Genomic DNA, 23,089 nt, shown 5'->3' on the forward strand with positions numbered 1-23,089 from the left:
AATGCTTTGTATAAGTCATTGCATTGCCTTCTTGCCTGCAATGTTTCTGGTGAGTAGTCCGAGCTTATTCTTATTGGCTTTCCTTTGTAGGTGACTTTTTGTTTATCCCTCGCTGCTCTTATAATTCTCTCTTTATGTTTGGTTTTGGTAAGTTAGATTATAATATGTCTTGGTGACTTTCTTTTCAGATCTACCTTATGTGGAGTTCAATGAGCATCTTGGATAGATATCTCCTCATCTTTCACAATATCAGGGAAGTTTTCTGCCAACAAATCTTCAACAATTTTCTCCGTATTTTCTGTTATCCCTCCCTATTCTGGTACTTCAGTCACTCATAGGTTATTTGTCTTGATAGAGTCCCACATGATTCTTAAGGTTTCTTCATTTTTTAAAATTCTTTTATCTGATTTTTCTTCAAATATATTAGTGCCAAGTGATTTATTTTTGAGTTCGGGAATTCTAGCTTCTACTTGCTCAATTCTGCTCCTCTGACTTTTATTGAGTTGTCTAATTCTGTAATTTTACTGTTAATCTTCTGAATTTTTGATTGCTGTGTGTCTACGCATTTTTCCAGCTTATTAAACTTTTCATTATGTTCCTGAATAATCTTCCTAATTCCTTCAGTTGCTTTATCTGTGTGTTCCTTGCTTGTTCTACGTATTATCGCCTCATTGTCTTGAAGGGTTCTGTATATTAAACTTTTGTATTCTGCATCCGGTAATTCCAGGAAGGCATTTTAATCTAGAAGATCCCTGGATTCTTTGTTTTGAGAGCCTGTTGAGGTTGTCATGGTCTGTTTATTTATGTGACTTGATATTGACTGTTGTCTCTGAGCCATCTATAAGTTATTGTATTAGTTGATGCTTGTTTACTGTGTCATAACTGCTTGCCTTGTTTTGTTTTGGTAGACCCCTGTGGGTTGCTTGAGTGAGCTAGCTTGATTATTTTCACTTTTGGAGCTCTGTTGTCCTGTTCCTAGCTGGCTAGAGCTGTTATCAGGTATATTAGTCTAGGAGTCCATTTAGTTTTCTTGTATGAATTCAGCTCAGGTTTCCAGGTAGCTGATCATCAAGTGTGTGGTACAGGCTCTGTCCTACAGTCTTAGAGGGGCAGGGGTGATTGGCGTATATACCAGTATCTGATTGCAGCAGGGGGTCACGCTCTGAACAAGGCAGGGGGCTGAGAACCGACCCCCAGGTGTCTCTGAGGAAAATGTGTCTCTGTTCCCTAGAGCGTGCTGGTGGGTGAGTTCTGCAGACAGACCATGGACACCCAAAGTTTTTGGTTGTAAGGACTGGGAGGTACCAGTTATCTTTGGACCCCTGTGGCGGGTGGCTGGGTGACCTGCGTGGAGCTACCAGTCCTTAGGTCCCTGATATGGGTAGGTGAGGACCTTGTTTAACAGGCAAAGCAATGTCAAATGCCAAACACCCACCTCTCCACCTCACAGCTGAAATGGTTGGAGTTTGCCAACAAGGGCCTGTTCTCCTGAATAGGCCCAGACAGGTCCATGCAGAAGGGAAAGATGCTCAAGGCTCATGGATGGTTTATGCCTGGACAGGACCCGCTTCTGTCCTGAGCTCCCCCGGTTAATGGAGCTAGCAAATTATCTTTTCCCTCCAGTTGCAAATTTTTTCCTTCCCCAAGGCTGGGAGGATGGCTCTAAGTGCTCACCAGGGTCTATCTCAGGCCCAGGGATTCAGCCGGTGAAAACGGCTTGGGGGTGGGGCGTGGTAAATTATTTGCAAGTACTTAGCTTTTGCCTAGAGCGCTGTTCTCCTCAGGTTCCAGAGGTGTGAGTAGGCTGTGTAGCTGGTTGCTTCTCCCTGAGGAAACTGCGGTCAAACGCTAGTACCAGCCCCCTGGCACTGCTGCTCCAGGAATGGTGCCTGAGGGCTCCCTGCGATTCAGGTCCAGTAACTCCTCTCCATTTCTGAACGGTCTCTTCCTCCTCCTGCCCCTCAGTTCGTTGTCTAAGCTTGCCTTTGATGCTCAGGGCTCTCAGCTTGTCACAAATATACTCGTGTCACTTGTTTTTTCAGGTCTTTGTTGTAAAGAGGGCTCACTGGAAGTGTCTGTCTGCTCCACCATCTTGGCTCCGCCTCCCAGGCTCCACTTCTAATTCTAGTTCTCTTGCTGTTCCCACCACATCTGTAGTTACTTCCTCCTCTGAAGTCTTCAACCCCTCAAAATCATCCATGAGGGCTGGAATCAGTGTCTTCCAAACTCCTGTTAATATTGATATTTTGACCTCCCCCCACGAATTACAAATGTTCTTAATGGCTTCTAGAATGGTGAATCCTTTCCAGAAGGTGTTCAATTTACTTTGATGAGATCCATCAGAGGAATCATTATCTATCATCACTATAGCCTTACAGTATGTTAAATAATAAGACTGGAAAGTCAAAATTGCTCCTTGATCCATGGGATGCAGAATGGATGTTGTGTTAGCAGGCATGAAAACAACATATATGTCCTTTTACATCTCTGTCAGAGCTCTTGGGTGACCAGGTACATTGTCAATGAGCAGTAATATTTTGAAAGCAGTCTTTTTTTCTGAGAGTGGGTCTCAACAGTGAGCTTAAAATATTCAGTAAACCGTGTTGTAAACAGATGTGCTGTCATCCAGGCTTTGTTGTTCCATTTATAGAGCACAGGCAGAGTAGATTTAGCATAATTCTTAAGGACCCTAGGATTTTCAGAATGGTAAATGAACACTGGCTTCAACTTAAAGTCACTAGCTGCATTAGCCCCTAGCAAGAGAGTCGTCAGACTGTCCTATGGAGCTTTGAAGCCAGGCATTGACTTCTCCGTAGCTGTAAAAGTCCTAGATGGCATCTTTTTCCAATAGAAGGTTGTTTTGTCTACGTTGAAAATCTGTTTAGTGTAGCCACCTTCATCAGTTATCTTAGCTAGATCTTCTGGCTGACTTGCTGCAGCTTCTGTGCTATGTGAGCACTTGATGCTTCACCTTGCACTTCTGTATTGTGGAGGTGGCTTCTTTCCTTAAACCTCATGAACCAACCTCTTCTAGCTTCAGACTTTTCTTCTGCAGCTTCCTCACCTCTCTTGACCTCGGTAGAATTGAAGAGAGTTAGGGTTTTGCTCTAGATTAGGCTTTGGTTTAAGGAAATGTTGTGGCTGGTTTGATTGTGTATCCAGGCCACTAAAACTTTCTCCATATCAGTAATAAGTCTTTTTACTTTCTTATCACTTGTGTATTCACTGGAGTAGCTCTTTTAATTTCCTTCAAGAACTTTTCCTTTGCATTCACAACTTGACTGTTCGTTGCAAGAGGCCTAGCTTTTGGCTTGTCTTGGCTTTTGACATGCCATCCTCACTAAGCTTAATCATTTCTAGCTTTTGATTTAAAGTGAGAGATGTGTGACTCTTCTTTCACTTGAACATTTAGAGACCATTGTAGGGTTATTAATTGGCCTAATTTTAATACTGTCCTGTCTCAGGGAATAGGGAGGCCCGAGGAGAGGGAATAGCCTGTCAGTGGGACAGTCAGAACACACACAACATTTATTAAGTTCGCCTTATTACATGGGCATGGTTCATGGCCCTCCAAAACAATTACAGTAGTAACAACAATCACTGATCACAGATCACCATAACAGATAATGACAATAATGAAAAAGTTTGAAATATTGTGAGAATTACCAAAATGTGACACAGAGACACGAGGTAAGCACATGCTGTTGGAAAAATGGCGCTGATAGGCTTGCTTGATGCAGGACTGTTACAAACTTTGAATTTGTAAAAAACGTTGTTTCTGGGAAGTACAGTAAATCGAAGCACACTAAAATGAGGTATGCTGGTATGTTTATCTACAGCTTTGGTTTAGTTTTAGTGTTTGCATTATCAACAGGGATAATATTGCCCCCAAGGGGGCAAAAATTGGTTCTTGGAGGGAGTGAAAAAAATCTTATCTATTACATTGGTTTGTGGCCCTCTAAAGTTCAGCTTCCCCAAAAAAACCTTACTCCTTAGTATTAGATTTTTTTGGGGGGGAGGGGTGGGGAGGAGGAGGGCTGTGATTAGGAAAAAAAGGTCTAAAGCGGCTCCCAATACTAGCAGAGGCCTATCTCCGGAAAATAGCGCCTAGGGCAATCAGTGTTAAGTTGCTGGATGATCTCTCATAGCTGGTGATAAAAACTGTGATGGCCAATAGGAACTTCTCATTGGCACTCCGCCTGAAGTGGTGTGCCCAGGGCACATGCCTTACCTGTGTTGTACCTTAGTTAATACCTCTGCCTAACAATTGCCATGAAGTTGATTCTGATTCACGGCAACCCCATGTGTGTTAAGAGTAGAACTGTGCTCCATAGGGTTTTTAATGGCTTTGATCTTTTGGATGTAGATCACCAGGCCTTTCTTCTAAGGTACCTCTGGGTGTACTTGAACCTCCAGCCTTTTGGTTAGCAGGTGAGTGTGTTAACCATTTGCACTACTCAGGGACTCCACAAAGGCTCCATAGGGAGGTGGTAATGAAAAGAAAAACAGTATGAGAAACACTGGCTCAGTTTGGGGCTCAGAAGGGAAATGGTTACCAGGGAATTGCATGATAAACGTGGAGAAGGAATCCATGAATGATTGAACTTAATGAGGAATGGAACTGGCCTTTCTCTTTGGTTGCAGTCACAGGAGTGTCCCTCTGGCTGAGATGTATATAGCTCATTGGCTGGGTACTCACTCTGAGGAAAGCGTGGTGGGTTATCGTTGACATCTGAGAGGGTGATATTGACCGTTGTGGTCCCAGCCAGTCCTCCCAGCTGCCCTCCCATGTCCTTGGCTTGGATAATCACTTCATAGTATTCCTTGGCTTCTCTGTCCATGTTCATGAGTGCTGTCCTAATTATACCTGTAGGACAGAAATGACTTCGGTTTTGAAAAACAGCACAAACCCACAATCCTGTTTTTAAAAGATTGGCTTCTAGGTTTCTCCCTGTGCACTGTTAATGTCTAGAGTCAGGTTGCAAATCCCCTGTGTTTTATTAAACTTGCGGTCAGAATCCCCGTTGCAAAGAAATGGTGAATTAAGCACTGTTCCCGCAGGAAGCGCTCAAAGGGCAGATTTCTTCTGGCAGCAGTACCGAAGGAGAACAGGAGGTGGCAGCAGTGGTTCTCGTATGAACCAGTTCATGGCGATTTCAGGCCGCTCTGACTCACCAAAGAAAACCGGGCCTTCGGATTCTGAAAACAAAGCCTCATGTCTAGAAATCTGTGATTCTAGATAATCCTCCTTCTGCTTTTTCTTTCTGCACCCCCTAGAGCCCTTACAGTGTGAATAACTCTTCTTTAGGTAACTCATTCTTATTCTGCGTTTTTTTTGATTCTCCAATACCTGTAAGTAGGGGTGGAATTCCGATTTGATGTTCCTTTTGTTATGTTTTCTATGCCTGCTTACCTCTGTGCACCACTGAATCCCATGAGCTAGAATATGAAAAACGGTCTGTGTGTTGTTTGTTTTTAACACGTATAAGGGGTGAACTTCCTCAGTCAGTAAGTAGCAGCATTGCAATATGATGATATGGTTCCATTTAAGAAAAAAATTTAAGAAGAGGGGTCTAAATCAAAATCCATTCAAATACGTTGTTTTGATCCTGCTGAGGGTGTGCGAGAAATGTCCTATCTCCCTTTTAACCCTTTGTCTTAGAAAAGTTGGAGTCTGTAACTCTAGCTTATTTACTTCAAGTTTACACCATGACCTTTGGCTAAGTAGACCATTTGCATGAGAGACGGAAGGGACTGGGAACCACACCCACCCCCAGTTTAGCTCCTAGGAGTATATGTGACATTACAGTAACGATGTGCGAAAGTGAAATATGCTGCATTTGCCTTCTGTAAGTGCCCCACGGGCACAGCACTAGCTACCGTTTCATGTGTTTTTGACCTTAACACTATAGATGCCCCCCGGGAGCTGTCAGTGTAAGATTCTTCTTAGAATATAAAGGGCACATTACCCTCTTTCTGCTTGCATGTCCTCTCTTGTGGGCACCCCTTATTCTCCCTGTCCGCACTTGTAGAATTGGCAAAGTTACTGTTTTATAGAAGGGCCTAACTACAATCCTTTGTCTTTCCTCCTATTCATTTACACTCCCTCACTTTCTGCTTTTATGATATAATTTTCTGAGTGCCTGTCTTCCCTTAGGACTTCTGGAATATAATGATAAAAATTCTATCAAGTTGTAATAATGGAAATATGTTTTTTCTCTTTTAAGTGAAGAGGTGACTTTCAGTGTTCATCACTGCCTTTACCTCTGTGGCTATACGTTTCTCTATTCAAGTTCCTTATGAGTTACTCCTAGGTCCTACGTTATCCCATATATGAAACGCTAGTAAGAATACTTCCTATATATTTCACAAGTTTCCAAGATTGTTGAGGGGATCAAATATAGTAATGTTCATGAAGGTATTTTAAAAGGGCGTCAGCCTGGCATGTACAAGATAATAACGATAAAATGATCACACTGTCCAACTCAAAAGTATTAAAGAGATTCCTTCATAGACAAAACGTAAAAACCAGTTGCCATGAAGTCGTTCTGACTCATGGCAACCCCATGTGAGTCAGAGTAGAATTGTGCTCCATAGGGTTTTCAATGGCTATGATTTTTTGGAAGTAGATCACCAGGCCTTTCTTCCAAGGTGCTTATGGGTAGACTCAAACCACCAACCTCTTCGTTAGTGTCTGAGCATGTTAACCCTTTGAACTACCCAGGGACTCCAGATAAAACATACAGATTCTTTACTCCAAGCTCCTGGATGAGTCTGAAAGAAGTTCTCTTAGTTTGTCCCTTCCTGCACATTGCTCCTTACCCAGGAAGACCCACCCAGCGCTCTGTCTGCCTTCCCCGTTAAAGCCGCCCACTCAGGACCTGCTTGGGGGCCACGTCCCATGCTCTATGCTCTGTTCTCCCTCATCAAAACTTGTCTGCCCAGCACCTGTCCATCCTGGCCTTGTTCTCTGCCTAGTACAGGGTGGTTCAGTGAAAAGCACATCAGACCACATATCGGGGCATATTTACAATTAGATGAATGTTGTTAGGTCTCAATTTCCATATCTGCTAAATAAATAATGACAGACTGGATGATTCCCCTAAGGCTCTTTCTAGTTTCAAAATCAATGATTCTACTTCTGTAGTGTGTCCAGGTTAATGTGTTAATCCTCTCAGGTCTTCTTAGAGTTGTAAAATAACTTCATCTCTGGGAATAAATATCACCATAGGAATTTGGAAGGCTAGTGAGGAGATACTGTTGTGTAGGTGGTCTTTTGGCCTTTCCCTCAGACTCAGTCCCCTGCCCTTGCTCAGCATGGTCTTACCCACCAGGGCAGTGCTGGCTTGGTCTCTTAATCCTAAAGCTTATAACAACCTTCTCTGGTAATATGCTCCCTGGAGAGTCCTTGAAAAGGAGAGTCAGGTCCATCACACAGAAAGTTAGAAATGATTGGGGAATAAAGCAGTACCTCTGATTCCTGTGTCAGATACCTGTTTTGGAGTCCACAGAGAAGTACGGCTGGCCCTGGAGAATGCTGTACACTACCCGGGCACTGTTGCCGTAGGTTGGGTCATCAGCATCTGTGGCTGTCACCTGGATAACAGAGGTACCTGAAGAAGAGAGATGGAGAAACTTGCTTAAGTTGAATTACTAAAGGCTGGATGCAGTCCCACATGGTCAATCTGAAAACATTTGCAAGTGTTTTTCAGGCTTTCTTGGGAGGGTCCCGTTTCTAAGTCAGGCTGCCATAACTCCTATCTTGCACCTGTCTAGTGAGGGTGAATTATTTGTATTGTCAGTTCTTTGTAACCAGTAAAGGCAGCACAGCCTTTGGGCTCATCATTGCCTTTTTGGTAATACCAAATGCTTCTCTCTTCTGAATCAGACATGACTGTCTATTATCTAGCCCTCTGTCCATCTACCTATCTATCCGTTTGTCTGTCTGTCCATCTATTCATCCATCTGTCGTTTAAATTTTTGTTTTGTTTTGCTTTGTAAGAATCAGAACTGGATAACAATAGTAGGCACAATTTTTACTATGGCTGATTCCTATGTGTCAGTATCTTCCTGCCTAAGGACTTGGTTGTCATTTATGGTTCAGTTTTATATTCTGTGAGCTGTTCTGCACATTCTTCCCTTTGCTTATATATTTATATTCATGTCTATGTTTATATCTATAGGAGGATCTTCTGTAAAGCAGTTGCTGTTAGTGAGGATCAGTTAATCACCACCTTACCTACTGGTGACATTTCTGGCACAGCAGCGACATAAGGTCCGTCCAGGAACTTAGGCTCGTTGTCATTGATGTCTTGTATTTTGATGATGAACTCTGACTCTGGCTCCATTGGCCTGCCTGTTCGCCTGTCTAGGGCTTGAGCTCTTAAAGTATACTGGGCCCTTTCCTCTCGGTCGAGCCTCTGAATGGCGTGGATGTCTCCCGTGGTGTCATCGATGGTAAACACAACGCCTGCGCCTTCTCCGGAGAGGATGTACTTGATGGATCCGTCTCCCTTGTCCATATCTGAATGAAGCTAGGGGAAAAGAGCATCCAAGTCTCATTTATGGATATGAACATGTGTAGGAAATAAATTGATATTTAGTTTCATCCAAACTTATGACCTTCCTTTAAACAAGAATAATTTTTTTTAGTTAAAAAGGTTTTTTTTTTTTTGCTGGCAGTATGCACAACCAGGCATATATCCGTTCAGGGAAGAATTTTTTTTTTTCCACTCAAATGTTTACAAAGTCTGTGTATGAAGAACTAATATGCATGGAACATAATCGTATCAAAGAACAACTATAAGTTGATAAACAAGTAGTAAAAAATTTCTGTATCACATTTAGTATTCCGAGCTTACTATTATTTTTTCAAGTTCCTCTCCCTCAGAAGTATAGGAAACGGGAGTCCTGGGAAATGTAGGTCTTCCACACAAGGCAGGAGCGTGTCTAAAAATGAGGAACCAGCCTTTCCTTATGAATTTTTCTGCTGACCAGAACAATAGTTGCCACATGACAGTTCAGAAAAAAATGGACAAGCCTCAACATTGTAAAATTTAAAAAGTATTTGCCGTAATAAGTTTTGGAGTTTCAAAAACTTGATGAAGACTGAAGGTGGCTGCAAGACTATGAAGTAATTCATAAGTAGGTTAAGGCCACTGTAATGGAAATGCTAGCCGGCCTCCAGGGCCTCCTGCAGCTCTTCCGTTCTGTGATCCTGATTCCAATTCCATAGTTTCATTCGGTAGGACCATGTGTAATTAGGTTTTAGGTGTCAAAATAGATTTAACTCCTGGTTATTATTCTTTGCCACCATTGTATCTCTCCTTCTGGTGAGACTGGTTTTCAGGGCTCACAATTGAATCACCCAAATATAAATGTGGAAGCGGAGTTAGGATCATACTTCTATAAGCCCCATCCAACTGTTTTTCTCCCAGATCACTTTGTAATGACTAGAAAGGAGTCTAGGGACACTGTTTTTATGCTGAGCCTACAAATACATTTCTGCACCTGCAATTACAGAGAATGTGTACGGATGGCGAGAACACTGACATTTTGTGATATTCTGTAGGTTCACAGTATCTCTCTAAAGGGGAAACAACGATATAGTTACATTCAGTCAGCCACCACTAACTCTGTCATTGTCTGGGTAGTTGGCACTTTGCGTAGTTTATAACTAAGCTCATGAGATTAGTTTACAAGAAGACAACCAATATTAGGCCAGGAAACAAAATATATCTGCAGGGAACTCTGTCAATGCCAGTCATAAATTGAGTGTCCTTGGCAAATTCTTTAGCATTTACAGCCCTCAATTTCCTCATACTATAACTGTGGAGAACAATACATTTATTTTGAAGGGTTGTTGTGATCATTAGAGAGTAATGTATGTAAAGCACCTAGCACAGCGTCTTCTCCATAATAGAAGCTCTGTAAATGGGGCCGATTATGATAATGATATATGTGCATAGAGAAAAGGGGATTAACATATCAGCTTTTCTCTACTTCCTTCAGAGTTTCAGTAGTGTAGCAGGGGAGGCAGAAACAACCTGTTGGCTTTTTCGTTTTGCATCATACAAAGGTAGAAGCCACAGAAGGCAGCCTGGGGCATCGCTGGTACAGTGGTTCTGTGAGGACTAAATGACGTGGACACCCAGAAGATACCAGAAAATATATTCACGGTATCCTCGGACAAGGATGGGTGTGGAGGTTGTGGCCAACTTTGAGCTCATCTCAGGTTGCCTTGCGGCCCAATCATGCAGGCAGAGATTTGGTGCCTAGAGGAACTCAGCTGTGTCTTATCTAGAGAAGGGCACTGTGAGAGTAAGGTTGACTGAAAAAGTAGCTGTGGATTTTTTCTACTTTAAAGAATTCTCTTTAGAATATGAAGTTCTCACATTTCCTCATTCTGTATACAGTATTACTACTTATCCCACCACAATCCAATTCTGTTTATGTGTTAAAAAAGCAGAGGTACCAGCTCTTACTGTGCAGAATAGAAAGCCATTTCATTCGGTCCTGGGCACAAGAAATACAAATCCATTCCATTTGGAACTGTGTTCCCAGGCAGAGGAATGGAGTTGGGAGGAGGTAGACAGGGATTGCAAGGATTTTTTTTTAAATTAAAAAACAACATTTATGTGTGTATTTATATATGTAGTATACAGGTATATATGTATTAAGAAACAATGTATGTGTGTTTGTATATGTATGTATGTAGTATATATGTGTGTGTATGTATGTACAGTGAAAACCTGTGAGAGCCGGAACTCAACGGGACTGCCCTATTTTTCTGGGTCTCGAAAGTTTTCCACCTTTGACACGGTACACTTACCACTTCTTATTGCTCATTTTAGTGGAAAATATTTGAGTTTTTTGTCTCTGACAGGTTTCCAATTTACACAGGTTCTGGCTTTCACAGGTTTTACCATACAAACACACACACTCATATTTTATATATGTAATTTAAAGGCATATGGCATAGGACTTTCACTTAGAATGAAATCGGTTCATTTAGGGCAGGGCAGATTATCTAGGGGAAAAAATGGAAGCAGACATAAAGCACCCAGGACTGTTTCGAGGTGTTCTATTTATCAGCTAAGGTGTGCTGACGGCACAATGGTGAAGTGGTTAAGTGCTCAATGCTAACTGAAAGGTTGGCTATTTGAACCCAGCAGTGGCTCCTCTGGAGAAAAGTCCTGGCGATCTGTTCCAGTAGAGATTATAGTCTAGGAAAACCAGTGGGCATTTCTACCCTGTCACGTGGGATCACTATGAGTTGGAATTGACTCAATAGCACACAACAACCGCAACAAATTAATCAATTAAAAACTTTTGTCTTATGAGCCTTTGAAAAACTAAGCACACTTACGATCATCACAGGCCTAGTGTAAGGGCTCTGCCTGTGCAGAGTGTTAAATACACAACCAAAACCAAAACCAAACTCACTGCTATTGAGTCGATTCGAACTCCTAGTGGGGGACAGAGTAGAACTGCCCTATAGGGTTTCCAAGGCTGTGAATATGTATATATTTTCTTTTTTATTGTACTTTAGTTGAAGGTTTATGGAACAAACTAGCTTCCCATTGAACAGTTAGTACACATATTGTTTTATGACATTGGTTAACAACCCCATGACATGTCAGCATTCTCTCATCTCGACCTTGGGTTCCCTATTACCAGCTTTTCTGTCCCCTCCTGCCGTCTAGTCCTTGCCCCTGCTGGTGTGCCCCTTTAGTCTCGTTTTGTTTTACCGGTCTGTCTGATCTTTGGCTGAAGGGTGAACCTCGGGGTTGACTTCATTACTGAGCTAAAAGGGTGTCCAGGGGCCATACTCTCGGGGTTTCTCCAGTCTCTGTCAGGCCAGTAAGTCGGGTGGTTTTTCGTGAGTTAGAATTCTGTTCTACATTTTTCTCTAGCTCTGTCCAGGACCCTGTCTCTATTGTGATCCCTGTCAGAACAGTCAGTAGTGGTAGTGAGGCACCATCTAGTTGTATTGGACTCAGTCTAGTGGAAGCCGTGGTAGTTGTGGTCCATTAGTCCTTTGGACTAATCTTTCCCTTGTATCTTTAGTTTTCTTCATTCTCCCTTGCTCCCAAAGGGGTAGGACCAGTGGAGTATCTTAGATGGCTGCTCACAGGCTTTTAAGACCCTGCATGCTACTCACCAAAGTAGAATGTAAAAATTTTTCTTTATAAACTATGTTATAAGGCTGTAAATATTTACAGAAGCAGATTGCTACATCTTTGTCCCATGGAGTGGCTAGTAGGTTCAAACCGCCGACCTTTCAGTTAGCAGCCAAGTGCTTAACCACTCTGCCACCAGGGCTCCTGAGTACGCAACAGAAAGCTAGAAATCAGTGCTGCTGAAGAGGATGACCTGGAGCTTCAGGCCCCACCTGGCTGGTGATGTCAGAGAGTCTGAGTTTGGATCCCCCATCTACTATCTTTGTTGTCAACTGTATTGAGAGAAGTATTTGAGGAAGTCTCTAGACTATAAGTTTGTGAAGATAGAGACCAAGTGACAGTCATCTTCATGTGGTCCTCACACACAGTAAAGGCTCAGTAAGAGTTTATTGAAAGAATTGTATAGGGTTAGGGTAAAAGCTTTTTATGACATTGTGTTACCTTTGTTTTAATGAGCTGGCAAGCATCTTTTGGGTAGCTGCCGAGTGAGAAAAATAGAAGAGAAGGAGAAGAAGAAGAGCAGAAAGAAGAGAAGGGCGGTAACTAGAGCTTGTCTCTCATATCACAGTCAGCTCACAGGTCTAGGCTTGGAGGAAATGGGAGCGGGTCCCAGCAGTCTTGCATCCGTGCTGTGTTCTAAATACAGGTTTAGCCTTTGTGGTTGTTAGCTGCTGTTGAGTTGGCCCCCGACTCACAGCGACCCCATGTGACAGAGTAGAACTGCCCATAGGGTTTTCTTGGCTGTAACCTTTGCAGAACCAGTTCTTTAGGCCTTTGTTCCTTGGAGCCGCAGGGTAGGTTTGAACTGCCAACCTTTAGATTAGCAGCCTGTCAGAAGCCACTTGCTTCACCAGGTTCCTTGCCCTTAGTTACTGGACTTTATTAATAGCTGAACCTTTGTATTCTGTTGTAGCCTTTATTCTTCTGGGGACCCAGAAGGCGAATGAAGTCAGTAGCACGTTTACTCTCCGACATCTACATTTCTCTCACTGTTTCCCATCTCTCCTTTATTTTCCTCCTTTCCACTGTATAGAGTCCCCTTCCTTCTCCTTCCTCCCTTATCATGAAAACCTATTCTCTAGAAAAGGTGTAAATTTGTCACCAAAGGCAGTTTAACTCTTCCCTGAGATTGTCAGGAGTTTCTAATTCTCAGGAATTTCAGTTATTACCGAGAATAAAAGACTCGGTAGTAACTGAAATTCCTGAAAAATGGTGCAAGATTTTGTGCAGGTAGAGGCAACAGAAGAAGGCAGCTTGTCTTTGTCTTCAGATTCACCACGCTTACACATTTCTCTATGCAGAGCTCCTCCTGGGCATACAAACACCCTACGAGATGTGGCTGAAAATCCCTGCTTTAACCTGGTTCTGGCCGTCTTTGGCGGTGGACTTCTTAATAAGGCTCCCACTCTCCGCTTAGTACTGTATTCGAGTGCTGTGTCCACCAATTGGAGATTAGGTTTCTGATGAGTATCTTGTTCCCCAATATCTATTTTTCACTGACTGTACTTAGATCAACCATCTACTTGTTTTGGGGAAAGTACTACTGGCCATGTAGCAAAGTTTATCTTTCTAGAATGAAAATGACTGTCTTATTGTGTCAGAGAAGCTAGAAGTCTTCAGTTACTTGGAAATGTAATATATATGTAAAGAGAATGGAAGGCTTAGCAAAAATTTAGTCTTGACTTTTTTGAGTATTGTGATTTTATTCCCCCTTTTTTTCATGCTAGATTCTTGTTTTTTGATATATTCTAGCCAAAAGTTTGGTGGTTCAAACCCACCCAGAAGCTCTGTGGGAGAAAAAAACCTGGTGATCAGCTTCTGTAAAGATTAAACCAAAAACCTGATAGTATTGAGTTGATTCCGACTTAGAAAACTCTGTGGGGCAGTTCTGTTCTGTCACATGGGGTCACTACAAGTTGAAATCAACTCGGCGGCACTTAACCACAATCAACCTCCTGTTGTTACTCTCGTCATACCGTAGATTATTTTTCTTAATGAACTGAAGAGGAACCCAGTTACTTTAAAGAGCATGTCTGTCCTAGAAAGGCCAGCAGCAGACACAGGTGAGTCGGTGAGTAGGGAGAGAAAACCTTTGGGGAATTAAAAAGACAGAAAGCTTGAGCATAATCAAACTTGAGGAAAACTGGGCCTCTTTCTTTAAGAGCTTTCTCCTGGAGTTGATCTGAGTCTCTCCCTCAGATTCCTCACTGTACTTCTGGACATAGAACATTGGATGGGCCATAGAATTTTAGCAAGGCCCTCCAAATATTTGTGGATTCTCCTTGTCCCCCAAGCTTAACTCTATAGTAGGAAGAAGAGAATATCCACAGAGGAAGTAGGAGGGCCTTATGAACAGTATCAGCTCTGAAGGAGGCGAGGATCTGCTTATGCAGAATTGGTTTCTGAGGATCATACTTTTATCAGTTCAGGATCTAGTGAGGGAACCAAACCTACACCACTTATGTTAACAGAATTTAATATGGAGGATTGAAAACGCTAAAAGGGAACACTCAAGTATCAGATAGTAACTCCAGGAAATAGCTACTACCCTTCTCATTGAGGGAACAGAGGGAAGTGGTTGGGGTGTTTGCATTCTAAACATTTGGAGGAAGGGCCCTTCAAGGCTTGGCCTGAGACTTAGGGGAAAGAGTGCTGCCCACCTGGGCTGGTGCTTCAGGAGCTTAGAGAAGATGACCTCCTCTTGCCTTGACCTCTGAGAAGGGAATGCCATCTAGTTGGTGCTGGTATTTCTGAGGGAGTGTGATGAGGCTGGTCCTGGGTGGTGGGAAAAACCCAGAAGGGGAACCAACTGCTGGCAAAGTGAAAGGAGCAAGTTCCTTTTCTTTCCTTCTGCCTCCCGGTCTCCTTCTAGTATATTGTACTGGTAGAACCAATTGGGGAGCCATTTGAGAAAAGGAGGTATCGTGGTTTGCTGAGTCCCAGCCACACCATCACAAAGCAGAGTATGGAAAGGTGAATATAGAACCAAGAGACACTAGCTTCATAACCAGCACAGTAGTGTGCACTTAATTCTAGCGTTTGCCAGTCCTCCCTAGAATCTGCGTTTGATAGGGAAAATGGCAAAGAGGAGACATTAATAGCTTTTCTTTAAGTCACTCAGCAAATTGACAGAGTAATAAAAGTGTGTCTTATATTTACCTGTATTTAATTTAACTAACAGTGAATGAGCAACAGCTATTCTGAAAAAGTTAAGGAGCTCTTGGAGTGGAATTGACAGCATATAGTTATGTACAATCTTGGGAAAACAGTTTTTCCCCAAAAATCTCCTAGATAGAATAAGACAGGTGAAAATTCCACTTACTCTAATAATTATTTATTTTTTAAGATTGTCACCTGAAGGCGTAGTGAATGACGGTAAGTATGTTTTGATTATGAAAAACCTTAGTTGTTTTAGGATTTTAAAAACGATAGTGGTTTTCACTCATTTTGTCATAGCACCTTGTGTTGTTCTGGGTATGAAGTCAGTGCCTGTAGTTAGTGGTCAGACAACTTCCATGTCATCGTTAACCCTTAGTGTGAATTGGAACTACAGATGTACCCATCAGCACAAGCTCTCAGCATTCCTCCCTTTGCATATGTCAGTTTATTCTAGGTCTACTTGACACTACCTTGTCCCTGGAAAGCCCAGTGGGGATTTTATAAGGCCATACCAATTGCAGCTGATAATTGTTGCCATACTCCTTTCTGAAATAAGCAAATACTCTGGCAGGCTCTCTAAATAGACATCTTCTAGAGCTCCGTGTGACAAGCTGAAGACACCAGGGATAAAGGTAATGAAAAGTGGATGAATTTTCTTTCAAAAGAAAGTAAAGGGGAAAAGTGGCTAGGTAAGTGATATGTAATTGGTCATCTTCATGGGGTGGTCAGACACCCAATACAGGGTAAAAACTGACACTGGGTGCTGGTGTGCTGGTTGACTAGATGTCTGTAGAGATGCTTGGGGTGTCCTGTAACCTGGGCCAGGGTAACTAGGGAAGGGTGAACACCATTCCTGAGTACTAGAGGGTGCTACCCAGCCAAAGACTCCCTGACATCAGAGGTAAAAGGCTCAGGAAGCATTCAGGCTAGTTAGATTCAAGATACCTACCTAACGCCACTTGCTCACTTGTCTGTGTACCGTATTTTCTATAAATAATGCACCCACATAAATAACACGCTCACCCATATAACGCACATGATGCACCCAGGGAAATAATGTGCAAGGGGTCATGCAGTTGGCAAAAGAAATAGAACGTACATATTATTTGCGTATAAATGTGGTACTCCTCAGGGCAAAATCTGAAGTCCCTGGCTACTGTGCAGGGCAATATAAAGGAAAGGGCGTGGCTTCAGGGTCAGAGGATGGATTCTTCCATCCTGGCTTTCCCTGTCACCTTCTGTGTAACTTTGGGCAATGAACATAACCTCTCTGAGCCTAGTTCCCTAGGCTAATTACATAAACGTGGTTAGTTCTGCTTAGCTCACAGCATTGCTGTAATGATTCAGTGGTCTGCTTTATGTGCACGTGATTGAGGCATAGTACTGTGGTAGCCCAATAAAATGTTAGTCTTCTCTTTCTGCACTTTTGTGTTTCTATTTCTGTGCTTGGTACTCAGTGTTGAGGAGATACAGAGAAAGTGGAGTAGAGGTGCCTCAGTTTCTACCCTTGGCAGGGAAGAAGAGAGCCCTAAATTGTACATGCGCACAAAGCTATTACTGAATACATCCATTCTTTTCTTAAACTTGTTTTGGCAGTAGCCGTGTGTGTCTAGTTAGAGGAAATGTTTTACAGGTATCTAGTAGCTAGAAGTCATTGGAATTCTGAGTGTCTAGAAGATGCCTTCATGATGGAAGTGGCTTTCAAGTGGGGACAGTGAAGAATTTGAATGTGCTTTCACAGAGAGAAGGTGACAGTGTGTCCTGGCACACATCTGGGGTAGGGACAAATGTATATGTCAGGGCCAGTAAAGAGACCCAGCTTGGCTGGGGTCAGGAGCTGATTTGAGAAATTGTGGGAGAGGACTGGATGAGGGAGGAGGACTCGTTTGCTGGAAATCCTTGAACTATACGTAAAGAGCGCTGATAAGCTAAGAGCTACAGTGCTGTTAATCAGAGGGGCAGCATGATGGAATGGGAGCTTCAAGGAGACAAATGTCTCGAGCTCTGGGGGTGGGCCGAGCAGAGAGTCCCTCCACAGGAAGATGGGCAAGGCCTTCTGAGTTAATCTAATCATGAAGAACACGATAACAGAGAGCCTGGAGAGAAAGAAATGAATCTGAGAGAAACTGGCAAGGAAATATTGACAGGATGTGCCAACTGATTGTACAGGAAGGAAAAGGGAGAGAGGGAAAGGGAAAAGGAAAAACTCACAGAGTTTGAGGCCAACAGATTTGTAGCTGCATTAAGTACGTATTATTGAGGTGCTAAATTCCCATAAGGAGCTGCCTAGCTACTACTACTACAGTGAAACCTGGGAGAGCTGGAAGTCAGCGGGACTGCCTTGCTTTTCTGAGTCTCCCAAGTTTTCCGCCTTTGACAATGTAAAGTCTTAACTGCTTTTCTGTCCCTTGTTTTAGTGGAAATTATTTTGAGTTTTTCTCCTCTGACAGGTTGCTGCCTTACACAAGTTCCAGCTTTAGCAGGTTTTACTGTACTACTACTACCACTACTACTACTACTACTACCACTACTATCACTACTACTGCTACTACCATCACTACGATCCCTACTACTACTACTACTACTACTGGGTGGTGATTATTAAGAACTTAACTCCGGACCTGTGCGAAGTGCTTTACATGTATTAGCTTATTTAATCCTTGCTATAAAAAAATAATAAAAAAAAAAAAAATTTTTTTTTTTTTTTTAAATACCATGAGGGGAAACCCTGGTGGTGTAGTGGTTAAGTGCTACACTGCTAACCAAGGGGTCAGCAGTTCAAATCCACCAGGTGCTCCTTGGAAACTCTATCAGGCAGTTGTACTCTGTCCTGTAGGGTTGCTATGAGTCGGAATCGACTCGAGAGCAGTGTTTTTTTTTTTTTTTAAATACTATGAGGTGTTCATTTTTTATTCATTAAGTATTTTTTGAGCACCTTCTGTGTGATAGGTGCTGGGTTAGGCCTTGAGGATAACACGGGAGCAATGACCTTGCCCTCAGTAAGTTTACAGTCTAACCAGGGGCTTCAGACAATAAACATGTAAATAAAATAAATATTGTAAATTGTGATTTGAGCTGTGAAAATAATGGTGGTTAAAAAAAAAAAGAAAAGAATGGTGGGGACAGAGTTTAAAAGAGGGGCTACCTTAGAGAAGGGTCGGGGAAGGTCTGTATTCAACTTGTGCCCGCAAGGAAGGGGAGGAGCCAGTCACAAGAGAAGCCCGGAGTGGTCTTTTCATTATGGGGGACAGTAAAAGCCTATAAGGTTGCTGTAGGGTCTCTATGAGTCAGAATCAGCTTGTTGGCAGTGGGTTTTTTTGTTTTTGTTTTTTTTTTTGGTTTAAAGGCAAATGCTCAGCAAGTTCTAGGAACTGAGAGAGGCCACATCCCTAAAACATGAGAGTAAGGGAAAGAGTCACTTGAGATGTGGTGGGAGGCCAGGAGGCAGGCCTGGTCAGAGCTGTGGTGATGAGTCTGGATGATTTAAAATACAATGGGAAGGCTTTGAAGAGTTTTAATGATCTGATTTACATTTTTAAAAAGATCATGTCTGAAGATCTAGATTGGAAGGCAGTGAAGGTGGAAGTGAGGAGACCAGTTGGGAGGCCAGGTATTTGCTCATGTGAGAGATAATGGTGGAAGTAGAGATGAAAGAAATAAAGGACTTGGTATTTATTCTGGCATAGAATGAACAGAATTGTCAGACTGAGAGAATGTTGATGTCCAGAGAAAGGGGAGAATGACCCACAAGCTTCTGGTTTTAGTAAATGGTGGATGGCAGTGGTCATATAGGGAAGTCTGGGGGAAGACTGGAAACCCTGTGGCGTAGTGGTTAAGAGCTACGGCTGCTCGCTGAAAGTCAGCAGTTCAGATCCACCAGGTGCTCCTTGGAAACCCTATGGGGCAGTTCTACTCTGTCCTCTAGGGTTGCTATGAGTTGGAAACTTGGTGACAGCAGGTTTGGTTTGGTTTTTATGGTTTGGGGGCAGACTAGGTTTGGGAGGAAAAGTAGGAGTTCCTTACTGGACACACTACATTTGGGATGCCTATGAGTCGTAAAAATGAAGATAACACATATGCAGTTAGATTTATGAGTCTAAAGCTCAGATGTGTGGTCTGAGCCAAAGATGGAGGTTTTGGATCCACTGGCATAGAGATGATGTTTAAAACCACAGGGATGGTGAGTCTGCCCAGGGATTGAGTGTGGCTAAAGACGAGGCCCAGGGTGAAGCTTACAAGACTGCCAACAGTTGGAGTTGTGGAGTGAGAGGACAGCAAATGAGGCTGAGAAGGAAAGAGGAAAACCGGGGGACTCTGATAGTCATGAAGCTGAGAGAGAGTGGGTTGAGAGGAGGGACTGGTCCGCAGTGTCCAAGGCTGTTGTTGAGAGGATCCTGTCCTAATCATCTAGTGCTGCTATAACAGAAATACACAAGTGGATGGCTTTAACAAAACTAAATTTATTCTCTCACAATCTAGTAGGCTACAAGTCCAAATCCAGGGCATCATCTCCAGGAGAAGGCTTTTTCTCTCTGTCAACTCTGGAGGAAGGTTCTTGTGATGCCTCAGTCTTTCCTTGGTCTGGGAGCATCTCGGTGCAGGAACCTTGGGTCCAAAGGACGTGCTCTGCTCCCAACACTGCTTTCTTGGTGGTATGAGGTCCCCTACTCTTTACTTGCTTCCCTTTCCTTTTATCTCTTGAGAGATAAAAGGTGGTGCAGGCCACACCCTAGGGAAACTCCATTTACACTGGGTCAGGGAGGTGACCTGAGCAAGAGTGTTGTATCCCACCCTAATCCTTTAAACCACAGGCAGAGATTATGATTTAAAACCATAGGAAAATCACAAAATGGAGGACAACCACACATGGCCTAACCAAGTTGACACATTTTTGGGGGACACAGTTCAATACATTATAGACCCATAAGATGCAAACATTGGCTTTGGTAGTAGGGAGGTCCTTAGAAGCAGTGAAAGCATGCCTTTAACCCAGAGGTGGGGACAGAAAGAAGTCAGATAACTGTGTTAAAATGTGAATGAGAGTTGAATTTGTGTAGACAGCTCTTGAGGACTAATAGTACTTTTATATCCCCATTTGAGGGGGCCCTGGTGGCACAATGATTAAGTGCTCAGCTGTTATCTGAAAGGTTGGTGCTTCGAACCTACCCAGTGACTCTGCCAGAGCAAAGACTTGGAGATCTCTTCCCGTAAAGATTACAGCCAAGAAAACCCTATGGGGTAGTTCTGGTCTGCTCTGTAGGGTTGTTATGAGTCGGAATTGACTCGAAAGCACACAGCAACAACAAATCCCAATTTGACATTAGAGGGAACAGAGCCTCAAGGGACTTTGTGACTTGTCCAAAGCCACTCTCGAAGTAATTGGCAGAGCTGGGTTTTGAACTCATATGTATCTGACTCTGAGGCCCATGCTCTTAACCTCTGTGCTAAACAAGTGCTTAAGTTATCATTTGAATGAATTATTTATTTTCTAATTAGTTCCTTGTTTCCTGTTTTCTCTCCGTTGGTTGCTTGAAAAAAAATGGCCCCTGATTAACATCCAAATAAAGTAAACACAGGAGAAAGCCTGGATTAAAAATGAAATGATGATAGATAAATCAAGGGAATTCTCATACACAGTTTATAAATACATTCATTGTCTCCAGCAGTCCTAAAGCACCTGCTAGGATCTTCTGAAATGAAGAATGTTTTATTCTTTTTTTTTCCATTGAATTTAGGCCTCGGGCAATACCTGTGGAAATGCTTTGGAAAAAAAACAAAAACAAAGCAATACAAACTCTCCTTCCCCCCTAGCATGTCCCAGTTTCTTTCTTCCCCACCCCTGTCATTTCCTGAAGGCTGCTGCTACCTCTTTTGGGACTGAAGGGCTCTTGCAGGGCCTGAGGCTTCTCCAAAACTCAGTTCCTAGTGTTTTCCACTCAGAACAGAGCATGAGCAAGGGAAGGAGTCTTTCCTTCCTGACTGGTATCTGACAAAGCAAAAATTACATTTCAACTAGCTGTCAGGTAACATGCCACTAGTTAAGATTTCTTTCAGGTCTCAGACACAGGCTGGGTGAGCTTTCATAAATATTCATTACCCCAATCATTTGTCTTTCTATTTGGTGATTCTTACCTTGCCAACATACAAAGGGTCAGTTCCAGTGTACTCTTCCAGAACAAAAAACTGGTTCCAAACCCAGCTCCTCTTTGTTCGGTGGTGTGACTGTGGCTTGTCTGTCAGGTGCACCTCTAGTTGGCTTTGCAGTGTTGGTGTGCCTGAGAGAGCGGCAGTCGACAGGTCCATCAGTCCCCAGAAGTACAAGGACATGCCAAGTCCAAGCCAGCGCTTTGCATTGCTCATTCTACCAGAAGTCCACATGGGATCGCCAGGGTTTTAGAAAGCACACCACCGGTGATGAACAGCTGGAACTTGAGTATTTTCCAGATGAAAAAATAATGCCGTGTATTGGACACGTATGCTTCCGGAATGAGATCCTGACTCACATCAATCCACTTGAAGTCGACCTCCTGTCAAATGAAGAAAAACAGAGTGTGATGATGGCAGATTCTTTCCTGTGGGCTTGTAGCAGATTTTCAAGAAATGTCAGTAAATTCTCATTTTTTTCTGCTCTGTGAATTAAAGAGTTGTAACATGTTATTGCTCTAGAAATGTTTGAGTAATAAATACTTATTGAAAAAAAGAAGATGACTTATCTTGCTATAATCAATCCAAAACCTTTGGCTATGGATTTTGGTGGGAATATAGTAAATACATTTCTTTACATTGGTAACTTAGCTTCAGGGTTATGCTGTATTACTGACTGGCTTGAATTAATAGTGTGCTCTTCGAAGTATTTATGATCAGACAGGCTCCTAAACTTTAAAAAGTAATATTCATTTCCAGAACTTATAGCAAATAACTAATATTTTCATTAACCTGCTTTTCCTGGCTCATTAAAAGAAACAATAACAGAATCAAATTATCTGTTTTGCCACTTGCAATTATCCGGTGCCTTAAAAAAAAAAAAAAATTTTTTTTTTTTAGCCCTGTTATGGAGCCCTGGTGGCACTGTGGTTAAGAGCTTGGCTGCTAACCAAGTGGTCTGAAGTTTGAATCTGCCAGCTGCTGCTTGGAAACCCACTGGGGCAGTTCTATCCTGTAGAGACGCTGTGAGTCGAAATTGATGACAGTGGGTTTGTTTTTTTGTTTTTTTTTTTGGTTTGGTTAACCCTGTTATAGAGGTGCCCTGGTGGCGAAGTGTTTAAGCACTTGGCTGCTAACTGAAAAGTCAGCAGTTCGAACCCACCAGTCGCTCCACAGGAGAAAGATGTGGCAGTCTGCTTGCATAAAGATTACAGTCTTCGAAACCCTATGGCGGCATTTCTACTTTGTCCTACAGGGTTGTTATGAGTCGGAATCTACTCAACAGCAACAAGTTTGGCTTTGGGTTTTTTTTGTATGGATAATCTGAGGCATCTTGGACTTCATTTATAAACAGCCATAGATCACTTCTGACTTTGATCATTCTCTGAGCTCATGGTAGAATTCAAGTTCCACACTCAGTTGCTTCCCCCTCTGAAGCACTGATGGGGCTCCGATTGTGACCTTTCTAGGATTTAAATGGTTAGTTTATCATTATGTCATTCACAAAAGACTTTAAAGTCCTATTAGTCACATGCCACCGTGAGCAAGCTAAAAGTCTAAACAACACATTTCCTGTCCTGATATGAAAGAGTCACTTAGGCAAA

General features: G+C 42.6%; 1 protein-coding gene across 2 annotated transcripts in view; it reads right to left on the reverse strand.

Annotated features, from left to right (window-relative positions):
* Positions 1–21,859, reverse strand: part of CDH20 (cadherin 20) — a 71,325-nt gene extending 49,466 nt beyond the window's left edge. For both annotated transcript variants that reach the window (XM_003406272.4, XM_064294453.1), the window contains exons 1-4: positions 21,474–21,859; positions 8,240–8,534; positions 7,494–7,613; positions 4,700–4,867 (exon numbers count right to left, since the gene is read on the reverse strand). In XM_003406272.4, the coding sequence (XP_003406320.1) occupies positions 4,700–4,867; positions 7,494–7,613; positions 8,240–8,534; positions 21,474–21,719 (829 nt within the window). In that variant the 5' untranslated portion in view covers positions 21,720–21,859. The remainder of the gene's footprint in view (positions 1–4,699; positions 4,868–7,493; positions 7,614–8,239; positions 8,535–21,473) is intronic.
* Between the last annotated feature and the right edge of the window lie 1,230 nt (positions 21,860–23,089).

Source organism: Loxodonta africana, chromosome 11 (assembly GCF_030014295.1).
Source record: "Loxodonta africana isolate mLoxAfr1 chromosome 11, mLoxAfr1.hap2, whole genome shotgun sequence".
Taxonomy (NCBI): Eukaryota; Metazoa; Chordata; class Mammalia; order Proboscidea; family Elephantidae; genus Loxodonta; species Loxodonta africana.